The sequence below is a fragment of the Bidens hawaiensis genome, unplaced genomic scaffold, assembly GCF_021521415.1.
Source record: "Bidens hawaiensis isolate Kalapana, Puna unplaced genomic scaffold, B.hawaiensis_p1.1 tig00029334_1, whole genome shotgun sequence".
In the NCBI taxonomy this organism is placed as follows: domain Eukaryota; kingdom Viridiplantae; phylum Streptophyta; class Magnoliopsida; order Asterales; family Asteraceae; genus Bidens; species Bidens hawaiensis.
The window spans coordinates 22,722-50,677 of NW_027494852.1; the positions used below are offsets into that span (position 1 = coordinate 22,722).

The 27,956-nt window shown below is 34.5% G+C and overlaps 3 protein-coding genes and 1 pseudogene across 4 annotated transcripts; 2 read left to right on the forward strand and 2 right to left on the reverse strand.

Annotated features, from left to right (window-relative positions):
* Positions 1-8,304: 8,304 nt before the first annotated feature.
* LOC143578779 (uncharacterized) lies at positions 8,305-9,826 on the reverse strand. Its single transcript, XM_077062258.1, has 3 exons — positions 9,227-9,826; positions 9,073-9,141; positions 8,305-8,567 (listed from the first exon to the last, which is right to left on the reverse strand). Exons 1-2 carry the CDS (start codon positions 9,824-9,826, stop codon positions 9,085-9,087), a joined length of 657 nt encoding a protein of 218 aa, XP_076918373.1. The 3' UTR covers positions 8,305-8,567; positions 9,073-9,084.
* A 1,740-nt stretch (positions 9,827-11,566) lies between these two features.
* Positions 11,567-17,681, forward strand: LOC143578770 (E3 ubiquitin-protein ligase HOS1-like). The gene is made up of 10 exons (XM_077062249.1): positions 11,567-11,691; positions 12,708-13,095; positions 13,187-13,321; positions 13,399-13,574; positions 13,693-14,082; positions 14,186-14,344; positions 15,170-15,661; positions 16,435-16,572; positions 16,647-17,137; positions 17,224-17,681. The coding sequence occupies exons 1-10, from the start codon at positions 11,611-11,613 to the stop codon at positions 17,399-17,401; spliced, it is 2,628 nt and encodes an 875-aa protein (XP_076918364.1). The 5' UTR covers positions 11,567-11,610; the 3' UTR covers positions 17,402-17,681.
* A 4,433-nt stretch (positions 17,682-22,114) lies between these two features.
* Positions 22,115-24,618, forward strand: LOC143578772 (transcription factor MYBS3-like; annotated as a pseudogene). Its single transcript, XR_013143330.1, has 3 exons — positions 22,115-22,663; positions 23,572-23,780; positions 23,918-24,618. The product of XR_013143330.1 is annotated as a transcription factor MYBS3-like (transcript).
* An 890-nt stretch (positions 24,619-25,508) lies between these two features.
* On the reverse strand, positions 25,509-27,686 carry LOC143578780 (acetyltransferase At1g77540-like). Its single transcript, XM_077062259.1, has 2 exons — positions 27,334-27,686; positions 25,509-25,784 (listed from the first exon to the last, which is right to left on the reverse strand). Exons 1-2 carry the CDS (start codon positions 27,613-27,615, stop codon positions 25,713-25,715), a joined length of 354 nt encoding a protein of 117 aa, XP_076918374.1. The 5' UTR covers positions 27,616-27,686; the 3' UTR covers positions 25,509-25,712.
* Between the last annotated feature and the right edge of the window lie 270 nt (positions 27,687-27,956).

Consider the following 27,956-nt stretch of genomic DNA (forward strand, 5'->3'; position numbering starts at 1 on the left):
TTTATTTTATTTAGAATGTTTTATTTAACCAAATATTTTACAAATGAAGTTGCGGAAGGATGGTAGGACTATAGGAGTTGATTACTCGATCTTGAACGGGTTGGTGTGGGTTGGGAGCCACAACTTAAGCAAGCAATACAAATGGGTTGGTTGGCGAGTAGTACAACCTAGAGAAGAAAGCACAAATGTGATCGTTGTCATTGGGTTGGGGATAATAAATTAAAATTATAAAAACTGAAATTTAAGAATATAATTACAATGTTTACGATTATGGTTCTGGTAAACGTGTATAATATTTCGGAAACCCCATCGATTATCACATGTATCATACCCACAAAATTTTCCAAACTTTATACCCAAATCTATACCCACAAAATTTTCCAAACTTTATACCCAAATCCTTGTTCCGAGTATTTTGGATTTTAAATTTACCCATCAAATTCGGGTTCATTTGTCATCCACCAATATAATCATTCTAACAAACTTATAATTTTTCTCAACAACGTGAGATGAGGATTCAAAAATTTATGGTTTGCAACTTCCAGGAACGTGAGAAGAGGATTCAAAAATAAGATTCTATTTAATATTGATTAACAAATACATTAGTCATAAGATTAGAGTGTCAAGTTGCATTGGACACCATGATTAATAGTCATGTGATTCGTACGTGGCAAACCACACCACTAATCTCAAACAGCAAATTAACAGCAAAGCATTGTTTTTGCCCCGCTCGTGCAAACCTTAATTTGGTCAATGGTCAAAAATACCCTCTGTTAAATAAATATATTAATATATAATTTAAGTAATAAACAAACAACCTCAAAGTGACAAGATCTCTTTATCATTAGGTTCTCTTACTTGTTCCTAGATCTAATAATATTTTATCATAGCTAATCATGCTTAATATTACCTAATCATATAAATTATTTAATATGTCTTGAATATATGACTAAAATTTGATACTAGATTAAGGGGCTGTTTGTTTACATCTGAATGGAACCATTCAGATGTAAACATCTGATTTATTCAGACTTCGGACTGTTTGGTTCCAAACAGAAAAACATCTGAATAATTAAAATTATGTCTGAATCATTCAGACTTGTTGTTGCTGAATGGGACAGAGGCTCATTCAGACCTGATTCATTCAGATCTGAATGAACCAAACAACCTAAGGCTGAATTATGTGATAAACTCATGAACATAGTGTATATTTTTTTTTCTTCCTTTTTTGAAAGACATAGTTCTTTGTTGTCCATGAGACTTGAACCAAAGATTGTTATATGTTTAAATGAATTTTTGTCGTGAACATGGTTTATAGTAATTTAGCTAGTATATAAACATTTATATGTATATTAATTAGCTTGTTTTTTTTTGTCTAATTTTTGTAGCAAATAATAGAAGTGATTTTATAAAATTTATTTTCTACTCATTGTTTCTTATTTTTTAAACGTATTATCATACCTTAACATGGATTCACATTAATCTATAACTTGTTCTTCTAACCAACTGTTGTCTTAAGCATCGTTGAAGAACATGTCGTACATTACATTTAGGGCAGAATTTGCCGAAATATGAGCGTCTCTCTTAACAAGAATTATTATAGTAGGATCATGGAGTATTTGAGATATATTATTGCACTAAAATGTTCAAGGTTTATCTCAAGACCCCACTACTCATCGTATTAGGTTTGCCACCGTTCATGACTTAAAGTATCATGATGCTATTACTGAAAGACGTTTTTATTGGAATATTTTTGGTTCTCAATTCAGCCAAATCGCAATGATTTTGTGGACTATAATTCCCAAATAGTATGAAACTTTGTTCCAAGTTCATAGTCAAAAGAAGTATGATTACAAATTCTTTGGACTTCTCTCATAACCATGTATCACATTGATACAAGTTGCATAATTTCTTGTAACATATGAGTGAAATGTTTTTGTTTTTCAACTTCAAGTTTTCAATAAAGTAGTTTGAATATTCTTTTTTTAAGGTTGATTATTATAAAATTTTAACACTTTCACTGTTTTGATAGTTAACCTTTAAACCATTTTGACTTGTTATGCACATAAATTCCTAGTTGCATGTACCGTCGACATTCTTGTTCCAAGTAACTTTCGCTTAAACTTGAACTTTCGTGTGGACTTATGACTTATCATCACATTTACTATAGCAAATTCGGTGTTATAACGTTTACATTTGAAGTCAATAGCATCATTAAAAATTTTAAATTTACTCATATAGGTTACTTAATTAAACACTCAAAGATTCTAGGTTTAAGTCACGGGAGGTAAAAAAATGTTAAAAACAAACATTTATGATTTCATTTATCTTAACAAAGTTATGGAACTTGTCGTTTTGTACATGAGCTAATTCTAGGAGAACAATATCGAATCAGATCCAGATTTTATGAACCCGGTACCAAGATCCTATGGCGACACGATATGTAAGATCAACACCATGTTTTCAAGATAGTTAGTAATGATATTTATGTACTGTCGTTACAATTGGGTTCGTATATAATCTAAACAATTAATATTAATATATTGATAAAGTGATCATAAACTATTTCTCATTTCATTTGGTTATAATTCCCAAAATGGGGAATCTATGCATGCTTCCTTTTCGTTTCTAAGTGTCTCCTTTCTTTCAAATAAGATATATTATATTTTATCGACATTGGATCCATTTAAATTATATATATTTTTTAACTATCAATAAATCATTTAAATGAGCTACTGGTTAAATTCATCATATCATGATACACTCGCATTTCGATTTAGGGAAAAACTTCACCTAAGGCCAACATAAGTGAACACTCACCCGATGATAATGTGGTGAGGTAAAACCCGTTCAGTTTAGGAATTCAACTAGTGAACGCTACATACTCGCCTAGTCTCCCATCATACACAGGTGCCGCCAAACAGTGGCGGACCCAGGATTTTTTTGCCAATGGGGTCCCAATTTTTCCGGTTTACAAAATTTTTGGGTCGGTCGTTATTCGGGTCGGGTCGAGACGAGGAACATAATAAAACACGAAAATATGGTGTCATTGGAAACGAGTAAGTAGAAAGAATATAGATTAGAAACTAGATAGAACATACACTTTTAATTCATTTTTATTCATACCCGAAAAACATAAGCGTAAGCTATATATATATGGTCTTACATGAATAATCAAGACATGAAAAACTAACTCTTACACAAATAAATGATTAATTATAATATACATACACAAGATAAATAATTTAAGTATATGTAAAACTCATGTTGTCAATATATATGTTGCATGGTGATAATGGTTATATGGGATAAACTAAAGTGATAATGGTTATATGGGATAAACTAAAGAAAAAACACAAATACCCTAACTAAATAACTAATATTGACTAGAATATTAAAAAACAACAAAAACTGGGTATGGTGAGGCTTGAACCTGCAACCTCTCAAAGAAAAAACAAGGGACTTTCCACTAGACTAGTTCAACCTTAATAGTATGGGTTCTAAGTATTAATTTTTATGGGGTCCTTACAAAATTTAATGTATCGTCTCTAAGTAATTTTTAAAAAACATTGGTGTCCCGGGACCCCGATGGAAACTATGTGGGCCCGCCCCTGCCGCCAAAACTAAATGAAGGGGACATGAATCGAACATGAGTCACATGTTACACCAAATATCCTCTTTATCACTTCACCACAAGCTAATTGGCCAATCTACGGCTATTTAATTTAAAAAATGAATTATGGGTTAGAAAAATCTGAAATAAATGCCAATAGTGTAATGGATGGATGGTATATTGGTATTACATGTGATATAATATTGATGAACTCGCGAATTATACATAACTAATTTTGAACACAATTATTTGACTGGATCTACACAATCATATAACCAGTCTACTTGGAATAAACAAACTATACATTAATATATTATTAGATTCTGTTGACAACACTAAAATTCGATCCTATTTGGTCAAGAATATATAAACCGTATTTTAAATTTTCCTAATACTTTTTTCTACCACTACCTTTATATTAGAATGTACTCATTTACATATAATTTACTTACAAATAGCAATTATCAATAAAGCTGAGTTTCATTTTACCTTTTTTTTTTAACTAAATTTGTGCACTATATCTCCTGTTTCACACCTTAACCATCCACCAAAATGGAAATGACAGAGTTCCATTTTACCTTATAATTATGTTTTACTTATTTATAATTAGGGAATAATATGACACTAACAGTTAAATATTTGTATGAACTAAAAATTGGGTAAACTGTATAACTATAAACATTTGTATATCGTACTCGCAAAATAAAGTGGTAAAGAGATAGTAAGTCTATTGTGAGGTGACCGTTTTATTTATCTCAGTTAAAAATCTAGATATATGTATTATTATATTCTCGTTGTTCTTTAGATTTCCGTAAATCATATGTTGTGTAATTTTTTATGAAAAATTATTTGCTTCGTGAGTATACTAGTTTGTGTTTTCTTTTTCATGACTCGATTAATGGTTTATATTACTTTGCTTTACATGATTTTTATTACTAAAGAATTATGGATATTTAACATATAATACAATATGAGTATCTAGAGAAATCATTTATTGTAATTAGTTTAAATCCGTAGAGTATATTTTACGAATACAATATTAAAATTAATAATTGGGCAGGTCATTTCAGGGTACCCACACGTGCACTGATGCATGTGCAACTGTCACCTATGATTAATCTAACTATTATTACTAAGGCTGAGGGGTGTGGGGCGCAAACCTGGGCGCGAGAGCCCCTCCGCTCGCGCCTGGGGGCGCTAACCCCACACCACCGGGGCGCGAGCGGGGCGCGAGCGCGGAAATCCAGGCAGGCGTGAGTGTGGTCGCGGGAGAAGAGAGAGAAAAAGCTGGCGGGTTCCCAAAAAAGAGCCGTTGAGGGGTGAATTTTTTTAAAAAAATTCCTTAAAACCTCTATATAATACCCCAAATTACTCCCATTTCAACCATATCAAAACACAATTTCACCTTACAAACCCTTATATAATATCCCAAACTCCTATATAATACCCCATTTCATCTATAAAATACCCCATTTCACCCATATCAATCACCACAACTTCAAAATAAAACCCAAAATCAACTCATCTTCCCAATTTTTTTTTAAAAAATAATGTCGTCGTACTCGTCTGATTCCGACTCCTCCGAAGAGGATGATTTGCTTTTTCATGTAGGGGGGAGTTTTGACCGCAACCGTGGTCGATCTCTTGCAAAATCAAGCCCATAATGTTCTGGCGAACCCGATACGTTATTGGACTCGGGAGAGGATAACGGACGTCGTCTACACGTGTCTGATCCTACACAACATGACGTTAGAAGACGAGGGCAAAGCTATCTGCCAAAACTACCGAGGTGACATTCCGCCACAACCGTCCACAATCAGTGATCAACAAAAACTTCATAACATAGCAAATATCAAGAGCCGTGAGATACACGGGGATCTTTGACATGAGTTGGTTGAACATTTGTGGGCGGGGCGACCCGATGATCTTGTATTAGATTAGTGTTATTATTAAGTATTATTGTTTGTTTAATTTTTAGTATGTTTTTTTTGTAATTTGAATTTTAAAAAAAATGTGTGTTTTTTTAAATAATTTATGAGTTTTTTTAATAATACGTTTTTTTAATACATTTATAAAAAAATAAAAAAAAAATCCGCTGGAGCCCCTCCACACCAGGGCCAGGGGCTCCAGCGGGGGCTCCAACACCCCCCTTATCCAGTTTCTCTCTCTGCCACACGTCACAATATTATTGGCTGGAGCCCTCACTCGCGCCCCCGTTAGAGCCCCCCACACCCCTCAGCCTAAGTTGTTAATGTGTGAAAAGCCAGCTTGGTATTTTCCTTTTATAATTATTTCCAGATTTTTTGTTGCTATTCGTTCTTTTTCAAATATGCAAATAGTAGTGCATCACTCCAAACTCCAGTGCCTATAGCGATCGCAATGTGTTGGCAACTAAAATGGATGATTTCGATTTCGATTTCGATTACGGTATATCGTAAGTATCTTCGATCATTTATACTATTACGATAAGACAGAGATTTTTTGTTTCAGATTATCTAGAGCTTTTTTTTTCACCCTCAATGTTTTACCACAATAGGCTTTTAAGAGTTTCCTAATCAGTTTTAGGAAAAGTTTAAGGCTGATTTTGTTGATTTAGTGAATATAGAACAATAGAACAATTCATTGCTATCGTATTGGATGGCATTGCCAGAGAGCTAGGTTAGATTGAAGGTCGGTTGAATTACCATTATCTAATTAATTCCAAAATGTTTTGATTATTGTTGACTTTCCACGTTTACAAATAACGATACATATCTTGCATAAGTTTATGGTGGTTGAAATTCAATGACACAAATATATTTTGACCACACGGGGGTAAACAAGTTGAGTTTAACCATTACTTGACTTTGCTAAAGTTGGTTTCGTTTTTACTTAAGACCTGTGGTAAACTTGTTTCGAGTTTTGGGTATAAAACTCAAGCTTATAACCATTTAATAGACGTGAAATAGATGGTTAAATATTAGGCATTTACACTTTCACACATAATTGTGACCTTCAGATTAGGAACTAACTCGTTCAGGCTCAACTCCAATAGAGTTTTTAACTTACTATGATTCACTAACACCTCTTATTTAAATAACAATCATACCTAGTAAAATCTTGCACGTAACAAACACCTCTAAATCTCTAATGTAAGTAGTCTTACTAACTTTAGTCTCTTTTGGAATGCGACACTCCATTGTAAGGATGAATGAGAATGAGAAAACGATTTTGATTACTCAAAACTATCAAAATCATCCAAAGGTTAAATCCAATTATTTTATATATTAACGTGTGTATAATTTATTATAATCAACATAAAAAGGTAAAATAAAAGTAGAAGTATAATGATAGTGTTGGTTGGCAATTCAACTCCAATCATGCTTATGATCCCATACTTGCCTCAAACGAAATTACAAATTACTCCTCAATTTATTTGCCGGTATGAGGTTCTAAATGGTAAATGGTCCATTTTCAAGTATGATCTCGAATTGGACTGCAACTCTGTACTCATGATTAGGAATCCGCACGTGCGAATTTAAGTTAAAACTCCAGGTTGTGGGATTTGATTAGATTATATATGATGTGTAATCACATGGTTAACAGCTAAGCCCACTCACATGGCCCAGATATGTTTTGGCCCATTTTATTATTATTATTATTATTATTATTATTATTATTATTATTATTATTATTTCTTCAAAATGCTGTTATCAACCACCTCTTATAAAAATAAGAGTTGATTAGGCCGTTAATCCGTGTGGTTTAAAGAAAGTTGTTGGTTTGGGTAATAAACGTTTTTCAGCTAACAGATTTGAATTATTTTTGTAACACACTTTAGTTTTGACACTAACGGTCGTTAAAACTTAAACGAGAAAGCTCTCACATGTCTACTATGTGAGGATATTTTTTATCACTCATTAATTATATATCCCAAATAAAAACCATTGCACTACACCGGTCCCAAATTCGAGCAGTCTGCATATTCCATCTTGATAACTAGGATGTAGCATAAATGCAACATTTATTTTGGCTACGTAATTTAATAGAAAAAAATGTCTTTTAACTATTAGTTAAAAACTTAAAATATCCTTTTGGAAGAAAACATAATATGGAATTCTGGTCCTCTGGACTTGTAATTTGCACCTAAAAGCCCAAAGTTACAAAAAACTGAATTGGCCCAACATCATAGTTTAGGACTTTAGGCCGAATTAAATAAGCCGAATGCTATTTGGCCCATATAATTTGACTTGTCAGTTGTCAGTACTTGTCACTCCCTGACTCCCTTCAACCACCACAAATTAGATTCGTAATGGCTTTGGGCCCACCAGGCCCAACCCATTTGACCAAACCCAAATGGCCTCATTCTTGATGGAAATTACCATAATACCATATTGCTAAACTTGTATGGTCCAAAAGAGTGCATAAATAAGCAGTGAACAAGAAAATCACTCTTATACTGCAAACTTCAAGCAAAAGCAGGTACTAGAAAATGTTGATGTTTAATTTCTTGATGTATATGAATGGGGGTTGCTATATAATCTTCGAGAAATGAATTAATTCTTAGTTAATCAAAAATGTAAAACCGAGTGTAACCAAGAAAGCAAAGTGATTAGAACATATCACACATATTAATGGCAAACTGAAAAAAATAAAAACACAAACTTTAAAAATTTGCCACTTCCTGACGATGTGATCGTTGCTTGGATGTTTTAATTAAATTTCTACCTTTGTGACAGGAACCGAAACAAGTATGCATAACTTGTAACCTAAACTAAATTAAGTCTTTAATTGTTATATATGAACCCCATAAATTAAATAAACTACTAGTTTAAACCTTCTACACATTCATATCCTATCACATAAAGTTTATACCTAAATCAACAATCACTTCTGAATAATCAGCACATCATCATACCTCAAACTGTGATTCCATCGATTTTACACCGCTTCGTAATCCCACTAACCTCTGCTTCTGCAACAAATGAAACATTAACAGACTTCATAAACATGCTATGTGAATCTAAAATGGAACCAGAATTCGAAACATCGGGAGTAATTGACGACTAATCACTAGTCGGCCAGTGACCAACTAAATTTTAGCCAGTCGGCCAAATTAGTTGCTGACTGGCCAAATTGCCCCTATCCGGGTCTAGTCAGAACCAAATCCCCGGCCAATGGATAATTTCCGGCAAATTTCCGGCCGAACTCTGTAAATTCCGGTCAACCTTTATAAATTACATATAAAAATGTGTGTGTGTGTAATATATAACTGAAAATTGCATATAAAAAGTATGTATCTATAACTAAAAATTTCATATAAAAATGTACATGTGTGTGTGCGCGTGTTTATATATATATATATATATATAAACATCAAAACTAAAAAATACATATAAAAATTTCAATCTGATTCCCATCCCATCGACCGACCAGAGCCTAACAAGTTCTACAACACTGAATAAACATACAAAAACTACCTTGATAGCTGTTTAAGCTCGATAGGAATCGGCCGAAATCCCTGCCAGGTACAATCCAGGAAACACATTCTGCAATATTCAACATAAACAACAATTTAATCATACAGATACTCAATCAGCTAACAAATAACAGAAATAACATCATCACACATACATCAATCTGCTTCTGTGCAATTTTACTCCTCTTCTTCGGCCTTCGAGACGGTTTCGAACCAGTAAACGCGTAAATATCTTCTTCGATCTCATCCTTCGATAACGAGATCCATAACATCCTCTTCTTCTTCATCTTCCTCTGTTCAGACTCGTTCATCTCCGTAACCACACCGTTACCGTTAACGGCGTCGATTACGTACCTCCTCGGCCGTAGATTCCACGGCTTCACGTCTCCGTTAACAGCCGTTGCCGTTGCCACGTCATCACCGGTTACTTTCACGCTGATTTTGCCTCCGTCACCGTCAACTAACACGGCGTCGTTTTGTTCGTCGTTTTCCGGTTTAAAGTTGTTACGAAACTTACGATTCCACGGCTTGATGTCACCGTTAGCAGGCGTTGCGGTTGCCACGTCAGCATCGATTAGGACGGCATCGTTTTGTTCGTCGGTTTCGGTTTTGAAGTTGTTAGGATTGCGGTGGTTGTTGAGGTCGGAGTTGCGGTGGCGGCGGCGGTGGCAGTGGTTGTTGGTGATTCGTTGGCCCCAGGCTAGGAATGGAAGCGAGAAGTTGTGGAGTGGTTGGTGGTGGTTCTTAGACGGCATGGCGGATGGATGGATGGATTAGTGAAGAACCCTAAACTGGAACGTAGAGAGAGGAATGACGGAGGTGACGGAAGACGCGAAAGGAGTTGGGTGTGGTAAGGTGAGTATACAAAACGCATGACCGACGGGATTATTATTATTTTATTCTTACAGGCTTATTGCTTTTATTAATTATTATTATTCTTTTAATTCTTGGGCATCGTTGTAAACTACAAGAGTAGTCGTGAGTGATTAGTTCATTAAAAACTTGAATTAAATCGAGATGGGCTAATGTCATATCTCTAGGACCATGAGGTATGCGTCGTTTCGCTTATTCGACACGTCTACATCATCGCAGTACATTAGTTTTACTCCATCATTTAACGTTACTCTTTAGCCCATGTTATGATTCATTTCTTTTATTGTCTATCCTCATCCAATTTTATTTATAAAAAAAATTACCGGTGGATGGGAAAACCACCCTTCAAATGAAGGGAAAGACAACCTCGTTTGGGTCACATCATTCCTCAGATGGTTAGGGGCGTTGTGATGTTCAAATGGTGTTACCTGTGACGTGACATGTCATGTAGAACCATTCCCTGATCCCCCATAAACCATACCAGTTAGCCTATTTGGCGGCCCCATCGGGGGGGGGGGGGGGTCTCTTGCAACATCGTTAGCTTTTATAGCCCTGACACCATTCCACCAGGATTTTAAAGGGGCTTTAGTTCGTTCTGGCACTTGGGGAACCATGGTCGTGGGGTATCAATTTGTCTGTTTTTTTAACATACATAACCAATTAGATATAGCTACCTCAACTTAATACCACATTTTACATAAAGTTCCACACCACCCCCTTTCTACACTTTTACCAAGCGTACGTGACGTTAAGTGGACTTTAAAAAAAATTAAAAATTCTTCGAGCATGTTTCTCCAACCCACATGCCACAACACATACTCTAAAAAAAGCTTCTTAGTTATATTAATATAACATTAACAAGTTTATTATTGGAATAAGTTTATGTGAAACGAATCTAAACATACTCTTATAAATTAAACAAGTCAAGCTCAAGACTAAACATGTTCAACCATTCATACCCATGGCTACCCTTACTATTTTTTTTGTTTCATTGTCATTATTAAAAATGGGACTATATATTTGTGTCGCAAATACATTTATATTAATTTAAAATGATATTACCAATCGAATCCATAAAGTTTAAAACCCATCTGACAACTGAACTTGAATTAATTTGGTTTTCGGACCTCAACTGAATAACTTTTTTTTTAATATAAATTGAACAACGTTGCTTAATTATGGATTTGGTCGTGCTAAACAAAATTGAGTTAAAGTTGAAATTAAATTAGTTTAATCAACAACACTTAATTAATCATTTTCAAAGTTCGACTTAACTAAATTGAGATTTTTGAATTTGAAACTAAACCAAATACTTAAAAAACCGAACCGAATCGGTTCATTTTAGAAGGTTTTATTTCAGTTCGGTTTCCAATTAATCGGTTTAAAACACTGATAACGAGCATTAGCCGTTAAAGGTCATTTTGACAATTCTCTTTCGGGCTTTCAAGTGAGTTGAAACCTTGAAATCGTGAAGTGAATGACGACATTAACAAACTTTTGGACACGTTTTAGCAGTAATAATTCGTAAGGGGCCTTTTATGCTCACCTATTATTACTCTTTTTCTCATATACCAACACAGTAATAACAATAGTAATAAAAACCCTGGTTCTCCCTCTGTATTCAAAAACCCCAAAACTCAGAGAATAATAATTTTTATTATTATTAATGGACGGAGGAAGGAGACAATCAGCCGGAGGAGCCACTAATCTCTCACTCCAACCTAATTACAGCTGCCGGAAACTCCAGGTATATTATTATTATTAAATCTGCGCAATTGTACATCTGTAATTGCACCATAATCGATTCAATTAGTTATAAAACTTATATATAGAATGTCCTTCTAAGCACACTGATAACTTATAGCATGCGCGGATGAGATTTAACCGGTTTAAATTGGATTATTTAAGCTGTGTGAAATTGTTCAGTGAGTTAGGGTTTTTAGTCTGTAAGCAATCTCGCGTCTAGTGGTGCAAACGATCTTACCCGAGCTACTCTCCAGCTACTTGAGAACGGATCGATAATGCTTGACGAGGCTAGTTTTATCGAGCTCGAGCCTTGTATGGGAAGATAGTTTAGGGATTTAGGCTAGTCGACTTTAACGAGCCTTGTGTATCTTCTAGTCTTAACTCTTTTAGACTTCTATGTGTTCATTTCACACTACAGAGTCGAGTTCGAGCTGGATTTAGGCTCGTTTAAGGTACTGCACAGTGCACACTGAGCTTGAGCCCAGGTTAGGCTTGTTTAAGGTTTTTCTCAGAATAGATACAAATGTATATAAATTAATTAATAGTAAACAAGACAAGCCCTATCCGAGCTTGATCCTGAAAAAAACAACTCACGAGCTGAGCCTGGCTTTTAGAAAATAGCTTGAAACGAGCCGAGATTTGGCTCATTTAAGGTACTGCATATAGCTCGAGCCGAGGTTAGGCTCGTTTAAGGTTTTTCTCAAAATTTATAAAAATGTATGTAAATTAATTAATAGTAAACGAGCCGATCCTGAGCCGAGCGCGAGCATGAAAAAGCGACTCATGAGTCGGGTTCGGATTTTAGAAAAATAGCTTGGAACGAGTCAAGCCCGAGCTCTCAGAAAGCTGAGCTTGAGCATGGTTGTTATAATTAATACTGTGTTTGTCAATCTTTTGGAATTTGAGTTGTCTTTAAGTGTTAAACTGGATGAAGATATGCTATTTTTAGTTAATTTTTTTTATAGCAATGTACATGTTGGTTTTGGAAGTTTATGGTGCCAGTGCCTTTGATTTCAGGAAGCATTGGAGCACTTAGCATCAATTGATCTGATAGATCTGTGTAATGAAGCTAAAGTTGAGCATTGCAGGGCTACAAGGGATTTAAGAAGCTGTGGATGTAGTGTTCAAAGTGTGTTGAATTCGTGTGGTCACGCTTCTTTATGTGAAGAATGTAGTCAGCGATGTGATGTTTGCCCGATTTGCAGAGTTAGCATACCGAAAACTGGGAACAGACTCTCACTTCGCCTGTATTATGAGTGCATTGAAGCTGGTCTTATTTCAAAGAGATATGATGACAGGGTTCAAGAAAAAGATGGGGAGAAACAAATAACAGCTGACGTTGAAAGGCTGTATTTGCTTTTTGATGTTGCGATGGAGAACAATTTGTTATCCCTGATCTGCCATTGTATCCTTTTCACCAAATAGATAACTTTTTGGTTGTAAAATTTGGCGTGGCCTAGTTAAGTATTCTTTTTTTCTTAACAGTTTGTCAATAGATATTACAGATGTTTGTATGGATGAAAGTGCTGTTTCTAGTGACCCGGTTGTAGCTTTGTTGCTGGATGAAGTGGTTGTCAAAGACTGGTGCAAGAGAACATTCAAAAATATTATTGCTGAGATCCAGCCTATTTGTATCCTTCAATATATTTTTAATATATTTAGCGCATGTTGTTTAGTTAATGATAATTTTCTTTGACTTCTTTAAAAGATAATCTTAATGTAAAGGAAATGAAGGAAAGGTCAAATGTGCTTCTCAAGTTTACAGCAAGGCTAGGTTGCATATTAACTGTTCTTGAAGTGTTGGAATCATCTTTTAAGGGCTCCCTTTCGGCACAACTTCATGATATTAACCACCTACAGGAGACCATACTAAAGACAAAGCAGGTTTGTTCTTATTAAATTTTTTAAAACCAGCATTTCTTTTAGTTTGCTTGATAATGGACTTTGCTTGATGATGCACTCGACCCATCATTTCATATTCTTTTTCTCACTCGAATCCCAGCATATGGAGATGATGATATGGTATACAAGGCATCAATATCTTGAAGACCTAAGTCGGCATGATAGTTTTTCATCATGGTGTTCTGATGTTCGTGAGAGAATATCAATGGCCGTCAAACGTGCATGGCCGGCCCCAATTGGAACTTCAACTCCAGATGGCGAAATTCTGTTCATTCTAGATGCTTTATCAAATCTTGACAAACAAGAGGACACGCCAGATAGAGATTATGAACTAGAGACTGCTTCTTTGCAGAAAGATAAAGGTTTATTACTTTCTAGAGCCAAACTTGAAGGGCTTGTAGGAAGCTATCCTTTTCAAACCCTGAGGTCGGCTATTGACATTCTTTTTCTATACGGAAGCTCAGATCTGGTGTTAGCAAAACAAGCAATCGTATCCTTTTTTTATTTATTATACAATTTACATTATTCTGCTCATTTTATCTTGTTTTTAACAAAACAAGGATTTAAAATGTGCCCCCCTTAACTTAAAGCAGTTCTTGTATTACCTGTTTGACCGACTATGGAAAATACCTGATGATAAGTGGAGATTCAGTGTAGATGACTTTTCTGCTACGTTTAATATAGCCCGGCATTCGATATTGGAATCGTTTACTTTCTATCTCCTTGACGATCACAGTGACGAGGCCTTGCAGGTGATTTTCTTCTCCTTCACCTTTATAGTTTTCATCGTTTTAGTTTCTTTGTGAAGCTGTAGTTTATTCATTGCCAAATATGAGGTAACTTATTATATGTTTCTAATAGATTACCATGTAAGTTACACAGAGATCTCTGATTTATTTCACTAAAGCTTAATATATGCTTGCTGCTTAGTGAGAAGGAATCTTTTTGGTCATTGAAATAGTTGTTAAAGCTCATAGCTATTATAAATGTATAGATATGTTACATGCCAATTTGAAACTACTACTTTTTGTTTTTCTTTAGAGAAACAAAGTTTTAGACTTTTTTAATAGTGGTTGGTCATTGAGATAATGTTTGGTCTACGATAAATGTATAGATATGTTTCATGCTAATTTGAAACTACTATTTTCTGTTTTTAGAGAAACAAAGCTTGAGACTTTATTAATGGTGTTTACTGATACCATTGTGTCTTTCTCCACTATCCTAAACCAGTTAATACAGTTCAGTTTTGAATGCCGACTAATGTTGCCATTTAAAAATATAGTCTTTCTACTAAGTAAAAGTGTAAAACTAAAACATATTTTTTCATTATTAGTGGGACATATTGTGCAAAAAGGTAACCAAGTTTGGTCTGCATTCTGTTTTGGGTAACCAAACTTTACTTTCATTCACCAAAATGCTCGAACATTCAAGATTCTGACCTGTTTACATAGTCAATATGATGATGTGGTCGCTGGCGTGTCGATAAGTTTGACCATGCTGCTATGTTATATTGACGCCTCGGTTTTTTTTATGGTTTAACTTTTACATTCTAATTCTTCACTGGTGTCATTTCATAGGAAGCTTGTTGTCTTCTCCCGGAGATCGCAGGCCCCACAACACACCCGAAAGTCGCACAAACTCTATTAGAAAGACAAAATCCTGATACAGCTCTTATGGTATTAAGGTGGTCAGGAAGTGATAGTGGGCCTGAGCTGGTCTCACTTAATGAGGCTGTAACTGCTGTTAGGGTCAGAGTAGAGTGTGGACTTCTGATTGAAGCGTTTATGTATCAAAGATCAATTTGCACCAAAGTTAAGAAAGCAAAAGCAACACATGAGCTGTCTGATGCTGTTAACGGATTAAATAATGATTCTGAAGGCGAGGTGAATTGGTTGGAGATACTTGTATCGGAAATTTGTCTTCTTTGTATGCGAAGGAAGTTAGTTGACCGAATTATTGGATTACCATGGAATGTAGATGAAGAAAAACATTTACATAAGTGTCTTTTGGATTATGCTTTGGAAGAGCCTTTTACAAATGGAAGTCTCCTGGTCGTGTTTTATTTACAGGTATCATTTTTGTTTTGTCTCTTTCAAGCCTATGTATAACACCATTTTGTTGCTGACATGGACTCTGAAATATTTGCACACTGTATAGTGTATACGGGTGTGCATGGGTCAGTTTTTGCTCAAACTGAACAAAAATCGTAAATTTGGTTTTTTGGCTTTCTGAAAACTGTCTGATTTCGGTTTTCAGTTTTACAATGGGTTTGGTTTTGGTTTTCCCATTTGTTTTTTTCTTGTTATTACACATTTGGATCTAAAATTTTTGGGCTACACCATTTATTAATTTTTTTTATAATATTACTTAAAATCAGTTTTTTAGGTTTTGGGCTCAAACTGTACCGGAAACCAAAAATTCGGTTTTTTGGCTTTTGAAAACTGTTCGCCTTCGTTTTTTTTCCAGGTTTCACAATGATTTTGGTTTTCATGATGGGTTCAGTTTGGTTTTGGTTTACCATTTGGGCTTAATTTTGGGGAAAATTGACCCAAGGTTTGGTTTGGTTTTGTTTTGGTTTTTCCGGTTCTACCGAAATTTTGGGAAAAAGTGGCCTAAAATAATGAATTTGGGTCTACATTGTTTTGTTAATTAATAGTTATTTGATTAGTATACATTTGGACCTAATAATTTTGAGCCACGTTATTTGTTAGCAAAACCGAAACCAAACCGAATAATCGGTTTTTAAGAAAACATAAAACCAAATTGTAGGTTTTTATTTGGGTTCAATTATTTCAGTTTCGTGCCCCTCTAACGTCTTGCTAACATATAATTTCTGTTTTAGCGTTATCGATATGTGGAAGCATATCAAGTTGATCAGAAGCTTCAAAGCCTTGAGGAGAACTTCATTTCTAACAAAATTGTTGATGACGATGTAATAAACAGAATGCGTGCTACACAGCATTGGAGAGCAGGATTAGTTGTAAGTTAATTTCTGTATCTATTATTAAATAAGTTTTACCTACAAATGCATGGTTAACTTTTGAATTTTTGTAGAACAAAGGCATACAATTACTACCAGAAGTTGAACAAGAAAAGGTGAAAAGTGGACAAATGACTGAATTATCCCCCACAAAGATCGACATCAGTGTTTCAAACCCTAACCCTGATCTTATTGATTCTAGCAACTTAGCCCCTTCTTATGTTAACTCTTCTGTTATTCTTCAAATGGATGTTGAAAACCCGTCACCGCCCAAATCAAACTTTGGTGGTTTAACAAATTACAGTACTCCGGTTTCACATGTGAACAAATTTGGTGATGCGGGAAGAGGAATGAACATGCTCAAATCCATCAGTAAAAACTTTAAATTTGACGATATTATTACATCATCTACTACACCATTAAAAGAATTTAACCGAGGCTCTTCAAAGGTTCAGAAGAATAAGTCTCTTCAAGTTGACCATAACGAGTTCTCAAACAGATCGAGTAGATTCGGAAGAGATGCTGAAGTGGAGGCTTCAGCTGATCTTATGGATATGACGTGGAGGTATAATCTTCTTATTTTTCTCGATAACTGTCATGATGATTTTTTAATCGACAAAAATGTAATCATTGATTTATCTGTTCTCTCAGCAACAAAGATGAAAGGCTTCCTGTGCGCACAAATATGAACGGTGGGCCCAGATGGAGGTCAGATGATGCAAGTGATAATGAAGATCAGCCGAGCGCCGATACACTGACAGGTGGTGCTTCTTTTAACTCGCCCTCGACAGGATTAAGAAGAAGCCGGCGCCTTAGAAATAGAAAATGAACTGTTTAAAGATTTTGCAGACTTAAAAATCGTCTTTTACTACACGCTCAATGATCCTGTTCACCGATTGATAATGTGTGGTTTCGGCTGGCCTTTTTTGCTGGCATAATTTTGTATCTTATGGTTTAAAGATGATATATCCTATGAGTACAATTTGTGTTTATTTGGTAAGCTGAGACATAAAAAGTCAAATTTTAACTTTTTGTTGTTAATTTGAGTTTCACATCTTGAAAGTTATAATTCAAATGGTTTATTTAGAGCTTTTATTTGGGTGTCTTTTGAGTTTTAGTGCAATTGCTTTTCCAAATAATCTGTTTGTTTTAAGTTTTAGTGGGATAATATGTTATATATATGTTGAACATGATTGTATGATATTGATTCTGTTGTTATTGAGCATCTCATCCAATGTTATGAAGAACTGATACATGAAACAGCGGTTCACAGGTTTAACCAGTCACCTGGGCTCGGTCTTAAATGTTGGTCAGTCGGTAAAGGGAGGAAAAGGCGGCCCGGGGGTTGACGGTTTGTGATGGCCCCGTTCGCTAGTTCGTATTGACAAAACTGATCTCTTATTGTTTATAAACATTTTGCATGATTTCTTTTATAAGAATAAGTTGAAAACTTGAGCATAAAGTTTGTCTATTTTTATATGGCTTTACATACATTGATGAGCATGAGTTCACATTAGTAATCCTTATTTATGTTTAAATTTATTTGATAAATAAATAATATTTAAAGAAACATAAGCTTAAAGAGAAATGTTGATGATGTCAATCATCACCGATTCACCGGTCTAAGTGGTTTGGGTGAAACATTGGCTTCATCTGAAAAGGGAGAAGTCTTGGGTTCAACAGTTCAAGTCCCACTTGTGATAAATAAGGGTTCTGTTAGCCATGAAGTTTTTTCACATATGATGGGTTTTCTTCTGAAGATGGTCTTCAATACAGTCAATACTTGAAGAATGAAAATGATCGGATAGACCAATGACCCGTTAGTGATGTAAATGGTGGTTAAAAAGAAAAAGAAATGTTGGTTATTATGATTTTGGGGATTGGGTGCTTGAGTCAACATTCGAGATATTTTGCTTTTAACAACCCACTATACAATTATACAATCAATAGAAGAAAACAATAATAATTAATAAAATTAAACAACTTCTCTAGGACATACGGAGGAATCTTTTAAAGCTTTCTTGGATATCGTTATTCTTTTTATTATCCTAATTACATAGAGCCACCAATTATTGTTTTGATTTTTTTATTATACACATAATCTTGGTACTCTATATGTAGAAAACATGATCTTTTAATTTAATCTTTATATCTACCAAGTTTCATAATCACTATTAAAGTTATGAATGATTGTATATAAAGAGTAAAATCAAGTGCGTGTGTGTATATATATATAATAAGTAAAATTTAACCCAAATAAAAATAATACAGTGTCCTTTATCTTGATCTGCAAAATAATAAAGGGATAAATAATGTGCATCCCTAGCGTATATGTGTGTGAAACATAAAAATGAGAAGCAAAGGATAAGGTAAAGATATATGTTCTTTTTTGACGTTTGATATTAAAAAACTGAAAAAGGAAGCCAAGTGTCGAAATAAAATTGGATAAAGTTTTATGATAAGATAGTAAATGATAAGATGTCATGTGTTTATGTCAAACAAATAGATCCCAACTACCACGGTTTCCCATAAATAAAATTTCCACCAATTATTGGTATTTTAACTTTAGCTAAATAATTATAAGTACAGTAATAATAAACCCATTAGTATAAATTCACCCTATGGGAGATCACTTGTTGATGTACTTCAAAACCGATTAAGAAAGTGATACACATAATTATAGTAGAGACTTTACGGTGTGTTTGGCTGGCGGAGAATAACAAGTTATTCAACAACACTAACACCCGACTGGTAAATATTGTGAAGAGAATGAAGCAACTATGTTTTTACAGATAATAAACGTGCGAAATGCTTAATATATAGTAGAATATTTGGCGTTGTAGTGTTTTGTATTTCAATGTTTTTTTAATAATGAACTTCTTTTTAATCGTTGTTATCTATAGGACTTGAATTCAACATCTCCCCTTCTTAAATCCAAGTGTTTAAAGATTTTACCTTTATCAATAGATCACCACCCCATTTTTTTTTTTTTTTGAATGTTTAAGCTTGTCTCCTACTATTTACAATAAACCGCCATTGCCAGGGATCGAACCCTGGACCTCAGAGGTATCTCCAGAATGTTTGAATGGACTCCTTAGTGACATGTTTTATGCTATTTTTCTAGCATCTTCCTACTACTTGGTTTTTAATAAATACGTTTATAAAATACAAATGGAAATAGAATGCATCACTATTTAAAAGCTAGTAAAATTTAAATAATAGTATAATTTATAAATTGTGTTAACTAATTAAACGTATTTAAACATACTATAATCTTACTTTTAAAACTACACTTTACACAGAAGAAACTCTATCACACACTTATTCACACACCTTGACATACACACAAAAAATCTTTGATGTATAACTTTTAACTGAGTTACGATGGAGTGTATAGACCGCAAATGCCATGTAGTCGTCACATCATATTTTTCTCCAACTTTTAAAAATTACACTGTATAACCAAAAACTTCCCAAACTGCATGACGTGTGTAATGGGAAATTCACCAAATCTTGAAACCATTCAGGAATAACCCCAAATCTTTCTCGGTCCCAAACTAGAGGACGCCCCGATTAAGCCTCATAAAAATACAAAAACCATATATTAAGTTCATATATATAAAGCATTTATTTTGTACTATTGACTTTTATGTTTTATGTAAGCAACGGATGTTAATATCCCACGTGTCGACAAACACAGCCTCAAACATACAAAGCACCCTAAAACGTGGTGCTCCTGCAATTTGATGTATCCATTAATTTTGTTATCTGAATATCTTGTTGGCAGTGACATTTGGACATTTATTGCTCACCTTTTGAAAAAACGAAAAAGAAAAGTGTAATCCATATATATTTTTTTTCTAACAATCAAAGCAAAGTATATGTTTTTTCTAAGGATTTTGATGATAAAGTGGCGTTTTCTCTAACCAAGTAATTATACGTGTTTAAATCATGTGAAATGCATGTGTGACGATTTTCAGGGTATAATATATTTAGAGTAAATACTGTGTTTGATAAACAAAACAACTGCCAACGAGTAAAATAAACACAATAATGCTACTCATATTTTTATTCTTTTTACGAAAGTTAAGTTACAATGAGATGAATGATTCATGAACTACCTTTTAATCACCTAGACATCTTAATGATGGAAACAAATATGTAAAATAAACTGAACGAAAAATGATGGATGAATCGCGACGTGTATAAATAAAAATAAGAAAACACATGAAAGATGATATCTAGGGGATAATGAATGATTAATTTGGTGTCATAAAACATGCATGCATACGTTCTTGGAGTCTTGGATATAAATTTAGGTACCTAATCTTAACTAGTATGTACCAATCGTTCAAACAAATAGTTATATTTTTATTCTATCCTAACTCACATTTGAACTATCTTGATTGTGACAACTTCATTTATAGGGATTAATCACTACTCATTTCTCACATAGAAACAAGATCAATAAACATACAAGCATGTCTTAATCTATCATGCCTTGTAATGAAACCAATTTGACCACTAAACTTACTAACGGGCTATGCTCATTTTAGTGAAGCCAACTAATAATGTCAACTTTAGAAACATAACCCGCATAGCCAACTAATGTCAAATTTAGAAACATAGCATATCCACCGTCAACAAATTAGTGCTAGATTTTACGTTTGTACTATAATAATCATAGAATGAATCTTGACAGCTGAATATAGAATTTAATGTATCTTTTATCATTTTTGTCACTCCTTCACGGAAAATACATCCTCATCTTATATTAAACATCATATAACTACGAACGAACCCCATGCATGATTCTTTTACATGCGTGAGGTCCAAGAGGGTATCCTGGTATCAGGTCGACTTAGGCATGATGTACACATTCTTATACTGCATTTATGCAAGAGGTTCTTTCCACTACTTGCACTAGATGTCAACATGATCCTAGTTATGGTTGAGCAAAAACCCGAATTATAACTGAAAATCGTACCGTTAACCAATAATATTAGCTCAAATTAACCATAACAAAAAAAAACGACGATTATGCTTCATTGAGTCTGATTAACTGACTATTCAGTTATGGTTACAATACCCGACTTTTCCAAGACCAAACTAAACCTTGTATGTTTATGTTTTTCCAAATTTTATCACTCTCTTCCCATGTTTTATATCTCCATACTCCAACTTCGAACATTTAAATTTATGCTGCAACTATTTATGGCATAGTCTTGAACACCATAACCAAACTTGGAAACTGACATACTTCAACTTCAAAACTTCATAATCGAGCTCGAAACAACGTAACCGAGCCATTTTCAGTTGAAATAAAGAAAAACAACATAGGACAATTAACCAAACTTAACCGAAACCAAACCACAACCGACAATTAACCAACCAATCAGTTATGATCATGTTTATGTTTAACCCCTCATAACCAAACCGAACCAACTTTGCACACTTCTAATCCAACTATCAAAGTTGACACAACATACAAGGACTCCACATGCCAATCACTAGAACCACAAGGACACAACAAAACCTAACACTTGTGGTTCATAGTATTTACTCATCATTTATGTCCCAAATGGATCATGTTAGCTAGCCATCTCTCTTTGGCTTATATTATTCTCCTTATTACTTTTCATCAAACTCTTCATTCAATCCAAATCCAATTCCAATTTTATCAAACACCCACCAAAATCAATCAAAACCCAAATCCCAAATCAATCAAACACACCAAAAGCACAAATCTTTACACCCAATTCATCAATTTACAATCAACCCAGTAATTATTATTATGACGCGAAGATGTTCTCATTGCAGTAATAACGGACACAATTCAAGAACTTGTCCGAATCGAGGTGTGAAGCTATTTGGGGTCCGGATAACTGATGGGTCGATCCGAAAGAGTGCCAGTATGGTAACTTGAGTCACTATTCCGGATCCGGTAGCGGTAATTTGTTAAATGGGTTTTCCGGTGGTGGTGGTGATCTTGATTCGCCGGGTGATACGCCGGATCATAACGCCGCCGGTGACGGGTACGGGTCGGAGGATTTTGTTGCCGGGTCGTCTTCTGGACGTGAGAGGAAAAAAGGTTGTAACTTTGGTTATATCGATTATTATTATTATTATTATTATTATTATTATTATTATTATTATTATTATTATTATTCGATTATGCAAAAGTTTGGAGTGATCATTTTGATCAGGGGTGTGAATGGTTTGTTTCGGTTATCAGCCATAACCGAATCGAAAACCGAAGTCACTGGTTAATCTATCTTATTAACTAACTGGTTTTAGGTTTATCTGTTCGGATTATTAGGTTAGTTTGTCGGTTTTTGGTACAATTTTTTCGGTATAATTATCGGTTTTCGATTCTGGTGGTTATTGTTGGTTAATAACCAAAACCAAATTAGGGGTAAAATTTTTGCTTGAAAGTATATGAAATGAAGGTAAATATATGAAATACATGAAATGGAGGTATAAAATCTACATGTATATGAAAATATGAATGTTCGGTTCGGTTTATTCGGTTAGTTTGTCGTTTTTTGGGTCGGTTTATTCAGTTAGTTTATCGGTTTTTGGTTAAGGTTTGGTTTGTTGCCTACCGCTAATTTTGATCCAAATTTTGTGTTTTGATAATTTTTAAAAAAATGAGTGTTGATTAATTATATTTGAACTAGACTACTAGAGTGATCTAATTGGTGTCTTGTCCACAAGAATGTGTATTGATGATTAAATCATAGGTAAGCATTGTTCTAATGGCACTAATAAAGGCTATAATTATGAACTTGTATATGGTTACAATAAAGTTTGATGTTTAATCATTTAAAGTTATGCACACATTTGTGGCACATTTGTTTATTGCAATTATATGTTTTTCTTTTTTTTGATCTTGATTCCAGTAAACATTTAAAATGCAATTGATGACAATAATGAGTATGACTAATGCTTTTGATGATGAATTAATATAAAGATGTGTTATATTGTTTTTGTTTGCAGGTGTTCCATGGACAGAGGAAGAGCATAGGATGTTTTTATTAGGTTTACAAAAGCTTGGGAAAGGCGATTGGCGCGGGATTGCTAGAAACTATGTGATTACAAGAACACCAACTCAAGTTGCAAGTCACGCGCAAAAGTATTTCATAAGGCAAAGCAATATTTCTAGACGAAAAAGACGGTCCAGTCTTTTTGATATTGTAGCTGATGATGTAAGTATCATTCGTTTGACGGGTTGGGCTAGCGGGTCAAAATGAGCCGTAGGATTTGCTTATGATTTTGAGAATTTAAATACATCAAGATTTAAATTAATATATTTTAATCTTTTTTGTTTATTGAATTTATGTAGTCTCCAGACACTAATATGATGCCTCCTCATGGCGAGACCCCGTCACAACCCGAGATTCAATCTGTAAACAACCTGCTAACCATACCGACACTCGAAGAGGAAGAAGATGAAGTTGAGTCAATGGATTCTGCAAACTCAAACACGGTTGACTTTTCTGTTGACCCGACTCCCGCACCTGCAAATTTTGAGGGTCCACAATGCATGTACCCGGTTATGTTTCCCGCGTACATGTCTCCACTCGTACCAGTCGCAATCCCCTACTGGCCCGGGCCAGGGTCTGTCCAAGACCAACCCACATCGGTCAAAACCGAGTCTCACAAAGTTCTTAAACCAACCGCGGTTCATTCAAAGAGCCCGATCAATGTGGATGATCTTGTTGGCATGTCAAAGTTGACTTTAGGAGAGTCAATCGGTGACGGTGCACCGGCTTCATTGAAAATGGTTGGAGGGCTGGCCCGACAATCTGCATTCCATGCGAGTAATCCGAGCTCACAAAGTTCTAATATTGATTCGAAGCATAATCCTATTCATGCTGTTTAGATGGTAAACAAGGTTTTAAGTTTGTTTTGTTTAATATTATGTTATAGGATTTAGCTATGTTTGTAATGTTTTATCAGATCAGAAAATACTATGTATACAATGATGTTAACTTTCTGCCTGTTTTGTGGGTTATTTTTTAATGTTAGTAAATAGTAAATAAAGTAAGTTGTGATATACTAATTAGTACAGTTTTCATCTACTTGATTTAGTATTAAGGTTAAAACATGTGTGAACGAAATCTAAATTGCGAATCTAGTTGTTAAAAAGGTCTCAAATTGTGATTTCGTTTTAGGCTTTCAAAAAGATTTAGACGTGAACACACTACTGATTATAAATATAAAACAGAAGTTATCTTTAGGTGAGACAACGAGCGAGTTATCTTTAGCTTGAACACAGGCGTAAAAAATTATAGGGACTCCAATGTGAATGCTCTGACCGAGTAGTAAATGAGTTACTAACCAAAAAGACAGTCATACTTGAAGAGTTGAAGTACAAGCAATCTCTAGATCTGCTAAAAGCATTAGCCATAGCCACAGGTAAGCCGAAAAAAGACTACTGATAGCTGGCTTATTTAATTAGCATCTAACTGATGTGATTAATGCCTGACTTTAAATATATTGCTATGACATATATTTATCTCGAATGCATCTGTCTTAAAATATACGTTTTTATAGTGTCGAAATTAGAGTTTTATGCGTATTTTTGTTATTATGCTATAACTGTATGACATCGGTAACAACTTTTTTAAAATATCAACATATCATTTATACCTGATTTAGAACGAAAAATCTAACTCTAATCCTAAATTAGTACACCTTTTTTCACAGTGGAAATGAACCCTTACCCGATAAGCCTTATATATGTGTTTTGGTTTGTTTTATTTATTGAGTTCATAATTCTGAATCTTTTGTAACATTCTGATAACATGTAAAAATATGGAAATAGTTTTGCCCTAAATTTAAACTTTCATGGACATTTTTTAAAGCTAAAATTACAATATAATGATTACAAATGCTTTCACTTTTCAAATACAAGTATACAACAGCTGCTTTAGATTCTTGTAGTTGTTATCTATTGATCTTATAAGGCCTTCAGTCATACACTTTATTGTACACAATATCCTTGAGCAATGTATAATATAACTTTTATGTGCTACAAACATATGGTCATTGGCTTATTCAACATGCATCAAAAGCAAGTTTATTATTAATAACACTAAACAAGCAATCCCGAGATAACCGATGATCTGTAAGCTTCAAATGCTAGATTTGAGATCTTCAGAGTATACGACCGATTTCCAAGCTGGATTTCGGGCTAGAAATGTGTCCTGAATATATACAAAACACCAAAAACCAAACAATAATCAATCAAAGAGAACAATTTGTCAATTAACAGTTGGTTCATCTTAATCTTTATCTGTGATTGTTATCCATAAATGGCAAATTCAAGAATCTGCCTTCAACAGTTAACAATTTAAAATCCAGATTTTAATTAAAATTGCGCCTTATTAATTACGAATTTCACATGTGACAAACCCAGAAATTAAAAATTCTAATGAATTTTAGTGAAGCAACCATCGTTGAATTTCACAGTTCGAGCCAAGGGCATCCACCCCTTGGACCACGCCTTCAACGGCGTTGCCCAGGGCCCGCCAAGGGGCATTGCCTCCTAAGAATCAATGAAGTTCTAATACAGTGTATCATAATAAGCTCAATTAGGGACGCAAACGAGCCGAGCCCGAGCTCAACTAGGCTCGAGCTCGGCTCGTTTAACTTACACAGAGCTCGAGCTCGGCTCGTGAATGGATTTTGAAGCTCGAGCTCGGCTAGTTTACTATTTATCAATTATTTTTTTATATAAATATAATTATTTTATATATTTTTTCCTATTATAATTTTATGTATAAACAAATATATATTATTTAGTTATTTTTATTTATTTTTTCATAACATTATATTTATTAAATAATAATTTTTTAATATATATTTAAAAAAAATTATATAAATGGCAGGCTCGTTTAGGCTCGCGAGCCGGCTCGAGCTCGATAAGTAAAGCTCGAGCTCGGGCTCATTTATTAAACAAGCTTACTTTTAGGCTTGATCTCGGGCTCGATAAAGCTCGGCTCGAACGAGCTTTTTAACAAGCCGATCTCGAGTAGCTCACGAGCAGCTCAACTCATTTGCACCCCTAAGCTCAATCAATCCACACCTCCTTACATTCACATTGGCCAACAAGTCAATCCCATTACACTAAAATATTTAACAATAATCTTAACAAATCACTTACGGGTGCATACGAGCCAAGCCGCTCGCCAACTTCTCAAACTTGGGTTGATAAAAAGCTCAAAATGAGCCAAGCGTTTTCAAGCTCAAGGCTCAAGGCTCAAGCCAAGACTGAGCCTCAAATTAAGCCCGTTTAATAATCGAGCTCGGGCCTTGTATGGGAAGCTCGTCAAGCCTTATCGAGCTTTTTGTAATTTTAATTTTTACCACTTTTGGACTTCTATGCATTATTTTCACACAAACGAGCTCGAGCCGAGCTTAGGCTCGTCTAAGTTTTTTCTCAAAATATATAAAAATAACTTTAAAAAAATGTACATAAATTAATGAATAAACAAGCCATGCCCAATCCAAGCTTGAGCTTTAGAAAAAGAGCTCGTAACGCTATCATAAATTTAAACGAGCCGAGCTGGAACTTAGTCGAGCTCAGGGGCAGCTAGGCTCATTTGCAACTCGAGACCTTCAAAAGGTTTAACTATACTAACGAAGATCATTTGATCGTAGCAATCGAAGAATGTAATTTGACACACAGGCAAAATAATTTCATGATAAAAACCCTAAATTTCGATTTAAAAAAATGAATAAACCAGAGCTTACGGAGATGTAAGAGCAAGTGGGTATAACAAACAACGCATTAGCCTGAGCGTGATTAAAGGCGGCAACAGCGAGATGTGAAGCTAACCCAAGACCTCTTTTGCTTGATGGAACGAAAGTGTGAGTTATATCCATCACTTTATTATTATTATTATTATTACTATTAATTAATTCGTACTCCAAGTATGCTTTCTTGTCTTCTGTTTCAAACCTTTTCTGTTTCTCGTTCCATATTATCTTTGTCGCCGCCGCCGCCGTTGCTCCGCCGCTGCTGGCCGTCGCCATTTCTTTCTCTCCCTCGGTTTGTTGTGGTGTAGACGCAAGGAAAAAATATATTTTGATTTTATGTTACCTTTTAAAACAAAAGTCCTTTTAGTTATCTACTAATTATATAGAAATATAAATATTACATCTAACATAGCAGATTATATAGAAACATAGATATTACATCAACATACCAGATAGACTCTATATATTTTGAACAAAAGTCCTTTTAGTCATCTACTAACCCTATATATTTTGAACTTCAAACTACTAAAGAGATCGTGCCAAGCTTTGGCTTATTTAAGGTACTGTACGAGCTTAAGCAAGCTAATGGTTTTTATCAGTATATATAAAAATTATTT